The sequence below is a fragment of the Malus domestica genome, chromosome 06 (assembly GCF_042453785.1).
Source record: "Malus domestica chromosome 06, GDT2T_hap1".
NCBI lineage: Eukaryota > Viridiplantae > Streptophyta > Magnoliopsida > Rosales > Rosaceae > Malus > Malus domestica.
The window spans coordinates 24,076,876-24,093,087 of record NC_091666.1 but is presented as its reverse complement, the minus strand read 5'-3'; the positions used below and the strand labels follow the sequence as shown (position 1 = coordinate 24,093,087).

General features: G+C 37.8%; 2 protein-coding genes across 2 annotated transcripts; one reads left to right on the top strand and one right to left on the bottom strand.

Moving 5' to 3' along the window:
- Positions 1-148: 148 nt before the first annotated feature.
- On the bottom strand, positions 149-6,709 carry LOC103400678 (ABC transporter F family member 3-like). The gene is made up of 18 exons (XM_008339345.4): positions 6,312-6,709; positions 5,488-5,703; positions 5,032-5,221; positions 4,696-4,904; positions 4,391-4,537; positions 3,898-4,026; positions 3,700-3,801; positions 3,435-3,581; positions 3,100-3,162; positions 2,893-2,939; positions 2,725-2,784; positions 2,485-2,567; positions 2,147-2,241; positions 1,824-1,910; positions 1,253-1,340; positions 899-984; positions 691-753; positions 149-582 (listed from the first exon to the last, which is right to left on the bottom strand). Exons 1-18 carry the CDS (start codon positions 6,510-6,512, stop codon positions 460-462), a joined length of 2,136 nt encoding a protein of 711 aa, XP_008337567.3. The 5' UTR covers positions 6,513-6,709; the 3' UTR covers positions 149-459.
- A 798-nt stretch (positions 6,710-7,507) lies between these two features.
- Positions 7,508-13,329, top strand: LOC103400677 (glutamine-dependent NAD(+) synthetase). The gene is made up of 13 exons (XM_008339344.4): positions 7,508-8,058; positions 8,357-8,662; positions 9,165-9,388; positions 9,539-9,642; positions 9,857-9,991; positions 10,334-10,502; positions 10,934-11,069; positions 11,460-11,598; positions 11,737-11,913; positions 12,041-12,208; positions 12,398-12,493; positions 12,688-12,816; positions 12,918-13,329. The coding sequence occupies exons 1-13, from the start codon at positions 7,865-7,867 to the stop codon at positions 13,140-13,142; spliced, it is 2,202 nt and encodes a 733-aa protein (XP_008337566.3). The 5' UTR covers positions 7,508-7,864; the 3' UTR covers positions 13,143-13,329.
- The last annotated feature ends 2,883 nt before the right edge of the window (positions 13,330-16,212 follow it).

Below are 16,212 nucleotides of genomic sequence, written 5' to 3'. Positions count from 1 at the left end.
AATTCTATGGGCTAAAACTTCTATGTCATTTGCATACGTGCGTTATCCCCAATTGGTTAGTGGGCTATCTGCCCATTTCGTTGTACTTAAAGTTCATGTCCCGTTTTTTGTAAATTAAAGTAGTTTTGTCCCGTAAAAACAGACAAGGTAACTCAAGAGTTAATTATAGCACATATGAATCTTGTTGCACATTACAATAGATGCTCTTCATTTTTGTTCATTAGCTTATAAACCTTAAAACAGACAACGTAAAATCGTCACAAAAAGAATACTTTCAAATTATAAAAGAAAAGGCTAGTAAGGGCATATCAATCCAGTTATATTGCTCAACCATTCGATTTAAGGAGGAAACAAAACTACAACACGTATATGCTATCTTAAGACGCTCTGGATTGCGTGTTCTTCCGGCAATCCTGTAGTCATCGGCCATGAGATGGATGAAATGCTGATAACTTTTTTCTATGACGACTGCAGTATCTTCTTGTAGTCCTCAAAACTGCCATGGAATGGTTGTATCCTACCTTCTGATACCACCCATAGCTCGTCCACACTTCCAGAGATCAGATGCTCGTCGTGACTAACCTGTAAGAAAGAAAATCACGCTTATGAGTCATACTAGTTCATCAAATAACTCCCGTATACAAGCCCTCGTTGCAAATGGAAATTGTGAAGATACTAGAAATGAAATACCATGAGAATGCCTCCTTGGAAGAGCACAAGACCTTGTATTAGTGCCTCCACAGCATCCAAGTCCTGCATGTCAACAGCCATTGCAATGTGAACAAACACGCAATCAGGCAAGGCAGTGTTCTTCGGTTCATTTTATACAAGAAATTCGTAATCCAAAATATTGTTACTTCTTTCGAGCAGTAAAATCATGAGAAGGATTATGACTTACCAGATGATTGGAGGGCTCATCAAGCAATATTATGTGCGGTTTCTTGAAAGTTATCTTGGCAAATGCAACTCTGCTCTTCTGACCACCTAATATACCCCATTTAAGTAGTTCGAGAATAATGTTAAAAGCCATAGAGCAACACTGGAATTGACTGTTTCACTAAAACTCACAGCTAGCATAGGATGCTAAAGAATTAACAGTAAATATCCAGTTGTCTACAAAATTAGTTTACGCGTCCCGGCCAGTCTTTCAACTTGGCAAACCATGCCAATCTTAAAGAGGTTCAAGTAAAATAATAGTTCTAGAAATCAATTGATCTCTTTAAACAAATTCACAGTTTGGAATAGAGAATACCAGACAACGTGTACATAGGCTGAAGTGCAAGATTTCCAGAGACACCTAAAGAACCCAAGTGAGATCGGAGCTTTTGTTCAGGTACTCCCTGCACAAAGGATTCTTCATTACTTCACATGATTAATTTTAACAAAAAATAGTAAAAGCATGCTAAATCTGATTATCAAGATTGTTCGCTCTAATGAGACAAAAACACCACGAAGGATTGATGGACCTACCCCAACCCAAAACTAAATTTGTGAGAGTAGTGAAGTTACAATATTGAATGGAAACTTGTCCCCATTGGCAAATGATTAACAGGTATCAATTCCAAGTCTTGTTCAATGATATACAATTTGAGAGGGAAAGCGGCAAAATATTCCTTTTAGGTTGCAGATAAAATAGATCAGGTCCACTGATTATATTCTAGATTTTAAAGCAAAATTATCCTATTCTGGATATGGAAATGGATTCAGAGGGGTTCACTAGCAGGATCCTAGAAAAGAGAACTCAGTATACCACCTCTAGAAACATGAAAAGTTTTTCCATACACATAGAAAAGAGAAGGAAAATGGTATTATCAAGAACTCACTGGGAAGCAGCGCATCATATACAATAAGGGATTAGAAGATAAATCTAGCCCGTCAACGTGGTGCTGACTGAACACAGCAATCCGTACCTGTAAACAGTGAAGGAGATGCAATGGTCAAGAGTAGTTACCCTGTGTTCTTAGTACACAAGGCACATAATGAAATTAAGTAGCAGAATACCATATTTGCTTAAATAAACAGTACTATCTATAACTAAAATAACTTAGTGGACAACCCTGTGGCATGTTAGTTGAAATCTGAAATTCGTATGATCAATTCAAAATTGTTACCCAGTAAAAGTAATCCCAAGAAACATGCAAGATACCTTAGCCGAACGGAAAACTGTCCCAGAGATTGGTTGTAGCTCACCTGCAATTAGTTTGAGTATCGTTGATTTACCAATACCATTTGGCCCAACCACTGCATAAGAATCATGACAAGCACTATTAAGTATAGCAACACATAAATTCCAACTTATTCATCCAAAAAAGAAGAATCCATATTTCCCAAGAAAATGAGGCCTCAAAATTAAATTATTGAATGAATTGTCATATTTCCACTAAAAACACAAAATATGGAGATACTCTCCATAACAGAACACATAATATATTAATATGCAATATATCAATTTTCAAATAGACAAGATTAACTTAGCATCCTTACTTGCGATGCGGCTGTCAAGGTCAATTCCAAAATTTAAATTCCTAAACAAAACGGGTCCGCCAGGATAACCAAATGATGCATCACTGCAAAAACATATCACCAGAAAAATACAATAAGCAATTGATCTAAGAGATGAAAACAGCATAAACCTGAAAGTAAAAAGTAAAACAAGCAAAGGATCTCATTTGAGTCACTGAACCCAAGAAAGGGGGCAAAATTCCACTGTATGAGCTGACAAACCTGAAACTTATTATAGGAGGACCAGGTCTGTCGTCTGGAGTTGGGAACTCAAACTTATAGCTGCAAATGAAAAGGCCAGAGGCATTACATAAAGCGGGAAAGAGGACTAGAAATATTGTTTTTACATGCTATTATCCATATAAGCCATGAAGATAAATCAGTGCGTACTCAGGGTCATTTACAATCTCATCCACATGTCCCAACCGGTCCAAAGCCTAAACAAAAGTAAAAAGAGAGAAGATTAGTTCTTTCTAACACAATAAGATCAATACAGCAATCCAATTTAAACATGAAGAATTTTTCTAAATAAAAATTGTTAATGGCCACGAAAGCGGGATTCATAAAGGTAAGCATGCAAGAATACAATAAAATCACCTTAATTCTTGACTGAACAAGGGCGGCCCTCTTGGCATTGTAGCGGAACTTATCAATAAAAGTCTGTAGATCAAAGTAAAAAAAATTGAATGTCAAACATAAGTTACTCAAATGCAGAACATATGTCAAAAAGAGGGGAATAGGAAGACAAAATAAGAGAGTAATTGGACATCCGTCCATATATTTTAAACAGACTGCTGCTCTGGTCGAAGTAAACAGAGGCTAACTACCCTAAATATCTTTTCCAAATCTAAGTCAAACTGCTGTAGATATCACGAAAATAAGAAAATGCATAAATAATAGCATCAATTTGTCATTATTGTATGATGAAAAACCTGCATATGTGCTCTTGAACGCTCATTGGCCTCAAAAGCTTTCTGTTGGTTCTTCACTAGTTCTATTCGTGTCCTCTCATATGTATCATAGTCCCCTTTGTAAGCAGTCAACTTTTGCCCATGAAGATGTAGGATATCAGTGACTACCTGCCAAAAAAGAAAACATGGAATGACGTATAAAGCATATTCTAATGTGCTATAGAAACCATACTAATTAATAATGCAGTTGAAATGAACAAATAAGAAAATAAATCACATAAATTACCGTGTTCAAGAATTCTCTAGCATGAGAAACAACTATGCATGTTTTTGGCCACTTCACCAGGTAAGCCTCCAGCCAGAGGACAGCATGAAGATCAAGATGGTTCTGAAAAGAGAAAAGGAAATACACATGAGGGTGAAAAAAAACCATGCACAAAATTGGTTGAAAAAATGAACAGACTAAAGAGTATGAAAAATAGACCGTGGGTTCATCAAGCAGTAACAAATCAGGCTCTATAAACAGGGCACGAGCAAGAGCTATTCGCATTCGCCATCCTCCTGAAAATGCTTTAGTTGGTTTTCGCTGCATCTCCGGAGAGAAACTAAGACCCTGTAAAATTCCTTGTCAGTAGGATGGCAACTCAGATAAAGAACAAGATGACAAGCATTTCTCCATGCAAATGTACCTAAATGGCACGGTTCACCACCAGCAGGCAGAATTTTCTGTTTCATTTGTTACTTAGTATTGATGGCTTGGTGATATATCATTATTTATAAGTTCAGTATAACAGCAAAGAAATTCAACCTAGAATGAGATGGCATTTATAACTTCTTTCCTCACTTCTTTTTGTCGTTATTTATTATAGTTTTTGGAGAGTTGAATCAGAGCCCTAAGCATCATAAATTTCATAGACCAGGCTAAAGCCAAGCAGATAATTGTACAAGACTTATGCAGCAATAAATGGAGAACTGACCGCAAGAATGGAAGCTGCCCGTGACTCTGCTGAATCAGCATCAATGAACTCAAGCCTTTTGTATATCTCCTGAAGTCTCCGCCCAATGGCATCTTTCTCAACTTCCCCGTTGCCCTTTTCCGTTGAGTCCTCAAATTCCAGTGCCCTCTTCAGGTTAAAATAATTTATTAAGCATAGTGAAAAAGCAATATAAACTTCTAATTCATTCAGAAATTTTTTTCGGTGCCAAAAATAAAAATAAACAGAAAAGCTAAATTTTTCAACATCAGCAGCTCCCTTCTAATTAAGAACAATGTGCATTCAACCTGTTGAGCAAGAAGACTAGCTTCTTCTTCCATAAGCTTAGTTCTTTCAACATCAGTGTTAAGAACACACTGCAAGGCTGTTGTATCATCACCCACCACTTCTTGCTCCACATGCAATATTTGGAAGTTCCTAGGAATGCCATCAATGGCATGCATAGCCAAGTGCCTAAGAAAAGTTGTTTTCCCCGTACCATTTCTTCCAACAAGGCCTTCATGAATCGTGAAAAGATCAATAATGTCAAATGCCTACTGAAAAGTTATATTACAACTACAGATGGCCCTCTCAACTTGGAAACAAAGGCAAGAGGATCATAATACACTGGAAAATAAACTCACCATAATGCCTTCCATAAGAAAGTGTTACTGAACCATCCACAATAAGATCACGGCCACCCACAGAAACATTGAAGTTTTCCAGACGGATATCCCTGACATTCGGGCCACCAGCACTTTCATGATTTACACTTACAACAGGCATTCCAGCCCTGACTGCTTCCATTTCTGCTAAATGTATTTGGTATTGTTGCTGTACATCGAAAAGGAGAAAATATAAAACTTAGAAAAAACTAAACCAATCTTTCAAATATTTAAATCCTCAGCACCAACAACCTAGCTCGAATATGACCTCAATCTAAGCACATAAACTCAACATGGACCAATAATCTTGCTCCTCAATATCAACAAAAAAAAAAAAAAAAAGCTCACATAAACATTAGGATATAATAATACAACTCACATACTAAAATTCTACCAATTTCATTGACAAAATCATATCTCACGTAGAAACATTACCTCTCTTTGGCGATCATCCTTCCTCTTTTTCCTTTCTATCTTAGCTCGGTCACGTTCAGTTAACACAGGGCCATCAATCACCTCAACCTTCTTCTTTGGAGCTACCTTCTCATTCATCCCATCATCCATTCTTACAGGTGCTGATAGGCTCCGCACAGTCGGTTTCGCTTTAACCAACCCATGTTTCCCGAACTTCTCTGTTATTATACTACAAACCTACATCAACCCACAAATGTCAAGAACAATACAAAACTCAAGATTGCAAAACCACGTTTCCAAGAACCAATATAACTAGCATTTCCACAAGCAAGCCTCGTCTCCACAATGCCTAATCATAATTTTTCACTTAGCTAAGAACAAAATGCCTATTCAAACAAATGATTTAGAGTTTAGCGTAGCAAATAATCCAGTAATCTACTCATACGAAAACCAGTTTTAAAAACTTTCCTATACAGCATTTTCTGACTGGCCAAATGGACCAAATCAAATTAAATGAAAAACGCAAACTTGTCAAATATCATACTACAAACCTACATCAAACCTCCACAAATTCCAAGAATAATACAAAAATCAAGCTTGCGAAACCACGTATTCCGAAATCAACATAACTAGTATTGTTAATTTCTACAAGCAGCCTAATCAGAAATCTTTTCACTTAGCAAACAACATAAACCCAACAATTCCGAAAAACACAAGTCGTTTATGATCAACCAGATTCAAAATAAACGTTTTACAGCTACCAGTTTTACTTTCTTTTCCACTTTCCACCATTTTCTGAGCAGCCAAACAGACCAAATGAAATTAAAGGAAAATTAAAAACTTACGGAGCGACACTCAGCGAAGTCGCTAACGCAGCCGGCGCCGACAAGGAGCTCGCCAAGAGCTTCGAAGGCGCCTTCACCGTCTTCGCCGAAATCGAAGTCCTCGTCGGCGAGGACGTTGACGATGTACTCGATTATGGGCTCGTCGACGTCCTCGGCCCGCCGGCCCAACACTTCATGGACCACTGAGCTCGCCACAGTCATTGCTCCGAATCCGAATCCGAATCCAGAAGAACGAAATATCCGTTTGGTTCACCGCGCAAGGGTTTTGGGAGATTCAAGGAAACCGATAGAGAAGCTCGGCTAGCCTTTACTATCTTTGCAGAGAGGAGAAAGGATGGTGCTTGATACGACGGCGTCCTGGCCGATAAGAGGCATGTAAAATTGGCGGGTTTTGGTTCGGCCCAATATGTTTGGGCCAGGGGAGGAGGGCTAACAATCGGACTAGATTGGATTGGCCCGGTTGGAAAGTTGGGCATTGTTCATCTCTATTTTTCATATTAGTAGATAGAGAAAATTGTAGCAATGGTCCCTCAACTTTAATCCAATTGGAGCAATGATCATTCAACTAAAATTCCATGACCATTGATTCCTAACTCATCAAAGCATGCAGCTATGATCTTTTTTGTTAACTCTATCAGAATCCTGTCAAAATGAGAATACATACATCTATGACCATGGATTTTATATAGTATTGTGGAGCATGGGAAATTCTCGGTGTTTTTGAGGTAAAGTACGATGGGTGCAATTAAATGGGCCTCGATAAAAAATTTGCTGGGGATTTCAAGCCGGATGAAGAGAAAAAGAGTGTCCCACACCAGAATTAAATATGAGTTATATCATCAAAAAGAATGTCACAAATGACATCGAATGGTTCTTCAAACCTTCAAATCATGTTCGTTCCACCTCATAATATCCTATAATAGTCTGAAGAATATCGACTTAATTTTTCAAGTTTGAGGTGAGTTTCAAAATGAGGTCTTAATTTTTTTTATTGCACGTATCAATACATTATAATGGTATTTCTTTTCACTTGCAAGTGAGAGATTTTAGACTCGATTCTTACCAAAGACAAATTTGAACCACATTATTGCTAACTCATTACGAGGCTTAACTCACTCTCTTACCCTATAGATAATATCGTTTTTTCTAAAAAAAAATACAGCCGTATGTGACTTACTCATTAGATGCACAAACTCATATTCTGATCATATTCAAAGAAGTTTTCAGTTTTTTCAATATGATCAGAACATGAGTTTGTGCATCTACGTAGAAAAATCTCAGCTCCTTCCGATTTGAATTTTCACAGGCGTGCGCGTTACGGTTCCGCATCAGCTTGGAACCTCGAAATTTCAAACGTGTCAAAACCGGAATAACTAGACCGGCTTGACCCGTGCAAGGATCCAGGAAACACAAGGCCACCAATTGTCGTTCACTGCTCCATTGCTCACGTGCCGAAGCCTCATATATATCCAAGCTTTCTCTGATTCTCTCATCCAACGAATCGATTCAGAAAACCATAGAATTCAATTCGCGGAGAGTTGAAGGTGTTCGAGATGAGGCTGCTGAAGGTCGCAACCTGTAATTTGAACCAATGGGCTATGGATTACGACTGCAATATGAACAACATCAAGGAGTCGATAGCTCGGGCTAAGGAGGCCGGCGCCGTGATTCGTCTAGGTCCGGAGCTTGAGATCACTGGCTATGGCTGCGAAGACCACTTCCTCGAGCTTGACACTGTTAATCATGCGTAAGTTCTCACTCCATACGTTTCAAATCATCCGTTAAATCTTTGTTTTTTGAAGAAAAAAGTGATAAATTAGAATAAGATTAGCCCGTATTTAGTTTAATTAACCAAATTAGAAATTGGGTTTCGCATTTTGCGTAAGAATTAAGTTTTAAGTGATAGAAAGACAGAATTTTTGTGGATGAATTAAGTGGTAAAAGTATTTTAAAAGATAAATTTACGGTGGAGGTTTTAACTTTAAGTTATTGTTAATGGTAATATTTGGTGGTGATTAAGAAATGTGATTTTTTTTTTTTGGCAGATGGGAATGCTTGAAAGAGCTGTTAGTTGGGGATTGGACTGATGGCATATTGTGCAGCTTTGGGATGCCTGTGATCAAAGGGTCGGAGCGTTACAACTGTCAGATAATTTGTATGAACAGAAAGATTATCATGATACGCCCGAAAATGTGGCTTGCGAATGATGGTAATTACAGGGAACTTCGTTGGTTTACGGCGTGGAAACAAAGAGACCAACTTGTGGACTTTCAGTTGCCAAATGAAATTTCTGAGACTTTGTCACAGGAATCCGTGCCTTTCGGTTATGGGTACATACAGTTTCTAGACACGTAAGTACCAATATTACTTGCTTTATTGTCAGTTGGTCAGTTGTATTACGACTTTGTGTATAATATGTTGCTTTTGTAGCAAATCTAATGAAACTTAGGATTGGTTAGGCGAGATAAATTATTAGAAATTTCCCTCCACGTCAGTTTTGTAACTGTTAGATATAAAGAATGAGCGCCACAACTCCCTTGAAAATCGCCTTAATGATATTTCATAAGACATACTGAGTAAACTACACAATTCATGATTATTAAGCAGTTGCCCGTGTTTTGGTATTAATGTAATCACAATTGGTAAATTCATAACACATTGTAAGGTGTGCCTTGTGCAAGAAGAAGTTGTTGGTCGATCCTATCACTTTATCTAAAATGTGCTCCAATTCAGATGACTCCAAGGCCAGCCTTGGTGTTGTAGGAGTTGTAATCTTATTGCAGCATAGTATTCTCTTCCAGTCGAAACCTGATTTGTGGAAATTCTAAATCTTAAGCATTGTTCCCTTATTAGAGCTGTTGCTGCTGAAATTTGTGAAGAACTTTTTACTCCTAGTCCTCCTCATGCTGAGCTTGCATTGAATGGGGTTGAAGTTTTTATGAATGCAAGTGGGAGTCATCACCAACTTAGAAAGCTTGATATTCGCCTTCGTGCTTTTATAGACGCTACTCACACTCGTGGAGGAGTGTACATGTACAGCAATCACCAGGGGTGTGATGGTGGTCGCCTTTACTATGGTACGTGAGAATACATTAATTGATGGATGTTTTTCTTCAGTCCGGCTATGCATTTTGCCTAGTAAATATATGCATCAGCACTGTATGCTCAAGGAAAAAACTTGTAAATGAATTTTGTCTGGTTGTTGAACTGTGGTTAATTTTTGGCAGATGGATGTGCTAGTGTCGTCGTAAATGGAGATGTAATTGCTCAAGGCTCACAATTTTCTTTGAAGGATGTTGAGGTTGTGATTGCCCAAATTGATTTAGAAGCGGTATGTTATTCTTTTCACAGATTGTATGTGCAGGAGCGTCTTTGTATCTGAATGTTCCACTTAAAAGCTACATTAAATTTCAGTGTCTTTTTATTCTACCAAATAACGCATAAATGGTTGCTCATTTTGTTGAATTTGGATTTCTTCTACTAACACAGATTCCTGGAATTTCCTACAATGACTATATCTTACTTTTCTTTTTCCTTAATGGCAGGTTGCTAGTCTTAGAGGATCGATAAGTAGCTTCCAAGAGCAAGCGAGCTGCAAAACCAGGGTTCCTTTTGTGGAGGCACGATACAACCTTTGTCAGTCTTTTAATCTGAAAATGTGCCTTTCTAGTCCTCTGAAGGTGAGTTCCAGTTCTAGCAATGACCAACTCAAGTAGTTGGGGTAGTGATATATTTATTTATATATTTTGTCAAAAGGGTAGTGATTTATTGAAACGTTGTAGAAAATCCTTTGGTTTCTCAGTGTTGGTTTATCAAGAATTTGCCTAAAAATATTTATAGTTCGCATCTATGTGTATTTCTGACCCTATAACAAAAATTTATCATGATTTCTTTGGAAAACTTCTGTTTAAATTTTAAATTCACCGGAAAATTTAGTTATGTGGATAAGCTGTGATATTTTGACAGTACTTAGGAAACATTGTTTTTATTAATACAATTGAAATATAACTTATGATTTGCAGATTAAGTATCACTCTCCTGAGGAGGAAATAGCCTTTGGTCCTGCTTGCTGGCTATGGGACTATTTAAGAAGAAGTGGAGCTTCTGGGTTTCTGCTTCCTCTTTCTGGTGGAGCTGATAGCTCCTCAGTAGCTGCTATAGTTGGTTGCATGTGCCAGCTTGTAGTAAAAGGTTAGTTTTTCAATCCTAAATTTGTGTACAATAATTTCATTTTTTGTTGCCATTGACTTCTGGGCTATGCACTGCATTTAATGTAGAAGGACTACTTACTGGATGGGTGGATGGGGTCTGTAACCATTTCTTACAGGCGTATGATAAACATTACATGTATTGATCCTTTGCCTTTCAAATACTACTGTTGTAGAAATACATATGCCATATTTTGAACCATAATATTTTCAATTAAACTTGAGTAGTCTTAGCTCACAACTTATTCATAAAACCAGTATCTTAGGTTAGGATGAACAGAGGTATCAGGTAGTCTCTCCTTTGAACTTATACTAGTAGTGAGGGTGCAGAGGCAGAAACGACATCTCTCTTATCCTACTGGGAAAATATTGTCCTCTGAACGTGTGTCATTCATTTCTGATGCATATATGCAGAAATTGCAAACGGGGATGAACAAATCAAAGCTGACGCAATACGGATTGGACAATACAAGAATGGACAGTATCCTACTGACAGCAACGAATTCGCAAAACGAGTATTTTATACTGTTTTTATGGGATCTGAAAACAGGTGGGTTCAGTTTACACATACTATTTCCTTGTGTGAGCCATGCGCTACTCTGTGTGCGTCTGATTTCCTTATGTTGCAAATTCCAGTGCATTAACTGTTTTTCAGGTAGGAGCACCAAAATCTTCTCTTGGATGCTACAACAAGATTAACATTTAATGTTTTGTGGTTTCTATTGAACATTGAATGTCATCATTTAATATGAAAATGAAATACAATAAAATGGGGAAGGCATCATAATTTTTTCTTTCTTTGGATTTTAGTAACGCCTGAGAACCAATTATTTACAAATTAGTGAAGTTTCCATTGTAGACTTGCAGCAGATTTCTCAATATCACAACATCTTGCGGATGTGTGCTCGTAAATGATACTAATGTAGTTTGTTCCTTGCAGCTCTGAAGCAACAAAGTCACGGGCGAAAGTTCTAGCAGATGAAATTGGCGCATGGCATCTTGACGTTCCCATAGATGGTGTTGTTTCCGCACTTCTGTCGCTGTTTCAAACAGTAACAGGAAAACGACCAAAATACAAGGTAAAAACCGTCTGGCATCAAATTACTCCATTTGTTATGTTTGCATGTCTATAGTAATTGGGATTTGATCATAATTGCATTAAAACTGTCAGTAATTGTGCTTTAAATTGATTCCTCAACCTCATTTTATTTTGATAGGTAGATGGCGGATCTAACAGTGAGAACTTAGGTTTGCAAAACATTCAAGCTAGAATAAGGATGGTGCTGGCTTTTATGTTTGCATCACTACTACCTTGGGTTCATAACAAACATGGGTTTTATCTTGTTTTGGGTAGCTCCAATGTGGATGAAGCATTGCGTGGTTATCTCACCAAGGTATTGTATAAATTTTTCTTGTGGGGTATGCTAATAAATTCTATTACTTGTGGGCAGTTTGTCGTATCTTAATAAACTTGATCTGCCTGCTGGTTTATATCTGATTACTCTTCTTTTTCCTGCACAGTATGACTGCAGCGCAGCTGATATAAATCCTATTGGAAGCATTAGTAAGCAGGATCTTCGGGCATTTTTGCGATGGGCTGCCACGCATCTTAGTTATGCTTCACTGGCAGATATTGAAGCAGCTCCACCCACTGCTGAACTGGAGCCTATACGTTCCAATTATAGTCAGGTAATAGCTCATCCTTACCTATCCAATTGCATTATCAGTAATTTTTCCTCAACTGTAAAATTTGCTCCTGGAAACATGTTAAATGTAATAGGGGGGTACCTGCGGAAAATGTTTTCTGCTCCCAAGTCCTGGCACCTGTCCTATCCATACGAGATAGGTGAATTTAATAGCGTGTTCTGTGTATAACAGCTGGATGAAGTAGACATGGGAATGACATACGAGGAACTCTCCGTCTATGGAAGGATGCGCAAAATTTTCCGCTGTGGTCCCATGTCCATGTTCAAGGTTAGTCTAATGCTTTATGGAAACCGCTGAAGTAGTATGGGCTGGTCTGTTGCCATTTCCGTCGTCAAATAGTATTTTTCTTACATGGAATTCTCAGACACGTTTACATGTTGCATTGTCAATTCTGTAAAGTAGTGAAATCTTTTGCAGTTCTCTAAGGACGCTCATCTTACAATACGATTTCCTTGTTGCAGAATCTCTGCTACAGATGGGGTGCAAAATTGACTCCAGGAGAAGTGGCCGAGAAAGTGAAGCACTTTTTCAAGTACTACTCTATCAATCGACACAAAATGACCGTGTTAACACCTTCCTATCACGCCGAGGTATAAACATGACGACTTTAAGAAACTAATTTCAGTCTAAAATGTTATCCGTGTTGTGAAGCATCAAATGGAATATCTCATTTTATTTCAACTTCATGCAGAGTTATTCACCCGAGGATAATCGGTTTGACCTTCGCCAATTTGTATACAATGCGAGATGGCCATATCAGTTCCGGAAGATTGATGATCTCGTACGTGAGTTGGGCGGTGACAGGGTTCATTTGGGAGATTCAAGTGACCAAGACAAGTTGGTTGATGCTCCACATGGTGCAGGTGGGATGGGAGTTGTGGCAGCAGGCTCAGGCAATCCAAATGTTGGACTCTAGGGTTTATTTTCTTCGTCTTCTTCTTCCTCCTCCTCCTTTTCTTTCTTCGAAAGAGAAATAAAAAATGATAAACTTCTTATAGCTGTGTATGAAACCTTCATTGCTCGTGTAATATGAAACCTTCATTGCTCGTGTAAGGTTTCTGTACATAATTTCATTGAATCTAATAAACGATTCACGTTATTCATGCTGGTTAGAATTGGTAATTTTGCAAATGTCAGAAATTATTGCACATGCATTATTTTTCGAGTTAAAACCTTGGTAGCCTTGTAGCACAATAAATGAGAATTCGTTACTCGAGAGTTTGAACCCCGTCGACAAGAGCCTAAGAGCCAATGTTAGCAAGGTCATGTTTTCCTTTGCTTCCCTAAAAAGGTCTGAAAATTCCATTTTTCTGAAAGAGAAGTGGGAGTTTTCCTTTGCTCCCATCAGTCGTCAAGGCCTTGTTAAGCGATTAATAACATTTATCTCTATTTGCTGACATCACGAGTCTTTCTTTTCTAATACCAAAATAAAAATTCCTTTCTAAACCCAAATAAAAATTAAAAACCGATGTAGATTTATTCATTCGTGACCTACAAAAGAGATTTCCTGGAGAATGAACTTACACCGGGCATGTTTTTTAAAACTAATATTCAATTTCGTGTATTTTAAAAGGGAATTATTATTCATACTCGTTTGCGCTTCAAACTTTTTATAATTAAAAACAAAAATACTAATAACAATTTCCTTTTATATTTTCTTATTAATTTTGGTACAAACGGCTGTACGGTACAGTCGTACAGGCACATAAATACTCTCTCTTACTGTGACTCGTACTTGGTTCATCAGATGTAACGTAAAGCAGATTATGCATGCATTTAATCATCTTTTAAGCCCTACTAATTATTAATTAATGGATATCTTTTGGAGATGTCAAAATGTCCAAATCAGCAATAACAGTAAAAAGAAACAACTGCAATGTTTTTCAAAAAGTCAAATCTGATGTGGCATGACATGGAATAACAGCTCTCCCCTTGTTGTCAAATATTTTTTTATTAATTTTTTTATATGCAACTCTCCTCTCTCACTCAAACCTGAGAAGCGCCGCTCGTCCACTCTGCCGTAACCCATCTTCACCGCCTGCTTCGCCACCGTTGAGAGCAGCATCTTCCCCCAGCCCCTTCCTCCTATAGCACTCCTTCACAAACAGGTCCTCTATGTAAAACCCTGGCTTCCCCAAAAAGGTGGAGTAATTTGGGAAAAACAGCAAAAACCCAACAACGATAGCATCCTCGCCGTTGGATCTGAACAAATTGCGTTATGGGTCGTCGATTGGAAAGTCCAGATAAAGGGTTTTGATGGTGGGTGAGTAGGGCGAGTTGTTGCACTGAAAGTGTTCGACGAAAGGCATCTCAAAGACTTCGAGGATGAAGATGGTGAATAATTGGAAGGGAGGGGAGGTGAAGAGGGTGGACGAGAGGGAGGACTCGGTAGCGACGAAGATGATAGGAGAAATCTAGAAAGAAAAGGGCATAAAATAATAGGTTAATAAAATAAAAAGAAAAGAAAATATTGTAATAAAATAATATTTAATTTAACATATGGGATGGAAAGTAAAATTTTGAAAGATGTCAAAATACCACATAAGCTGTCATATTCAAATTTTATGTTTAAAATTTAACATCTATGGGAGATGCTTTTAAGTAGACCTGTAAACGGGTCGGGTTTATTGGGTTTGGATCAGATTGAACCCGACCCGTTAAGCTAACGGATCACCCGAACCCAACCCGTTAAGCTTAACGGGTCATCCGAACCCAATCCGTTAAGCTAACGGGTCACCCGTTTCAACCCGTTTCACTCGTTAAGCTAACAAGTATACCCTCAAGCTTCTCGGAAAATAACATTCAAATATAGGAGATTTTATTACTTTACTGATCAGAAATCTTCCCAATTTCATCACAAAGAGCATCCACTTCGTGTACAAGTTGAGACTTTGCTCAGGATCTCTCCTCTTACTCTCCCCCTACACTACATGCACCTAATCAATGCATGTTCTTTCTCTCATCGACAATCTACAACAGCCTCGAAACTAAAGATTTAACTTAAGAACTAATCAATGCAAAAACAAGAGACATAATTTAAAAACAAAAGAGAGAAGGAAACATCATTATGAGTCAAAACCCAAAAGAATGGAGAGTTTATCCATCCATAATGTCTATGTCCCCGAAAACTTCATGGCTTAAATACCATTACCACTGCCAGTTCTCGATCCACAATCACGAGACAGTGCAAAATATAAAGTATGACTTCAAATTAATTACTAATGTTCAATGTAATAGAGGAAAACAATAAACATCCAACCCAAACTCCAGAGTCTCAAGTTTGGGTAATTCACTACAGAGTCTCAAGTATCAATCAAATTAATTACTAAGCAGTAGGCACCTATGAATATAGAATATAAGAAGCACCTAAAATGGAAACATTTCGAAGGCCAGGAGAAAAATAGAAGGAAATAAGTATGAGCAGGATGCCTACACAGGGAGGATATAGAAACTTATTGAGCAGTAACTTATGTTGTTCGTATCAATTTCAATAAAACCAAACAACAACAACAACCCAATTCCAATCCAAAAACCAACCAAAACAAAGCAAAAATACTTTTCAATGCATGAGCCTTAACGAATAAACAATAAACATCCAACCCAAACTCCAGAGCCTCGGAATCGCAAAACATGAGCCTTAACGAATTACAAAACATTTCTTTTCAATCCCCCACCTCGGCATAAAGTTTATTCGCAAAACAAAGCAAACTCAATTGTTTTTAATCTCCCACTTAACAAAGTAATGTAATTTACACACCTCGGCATTAACGAATTACAAAACATTTCTTCTTTCGTCATCCAAATTACACACCTCGGCATTAACGGCTCCAAATTACCCAAAAATGGAAATTTTAATCTGAGAATACAAATGAACAAATTTTACACAAAACCCATGAACAAAAAGCAAAACCCATTGTCCAAAACACAACCAAAAAATTTATAAAAAAAAAAGAAAAGAAAAAGAAAACCAGAGGTGGAAGGGAATG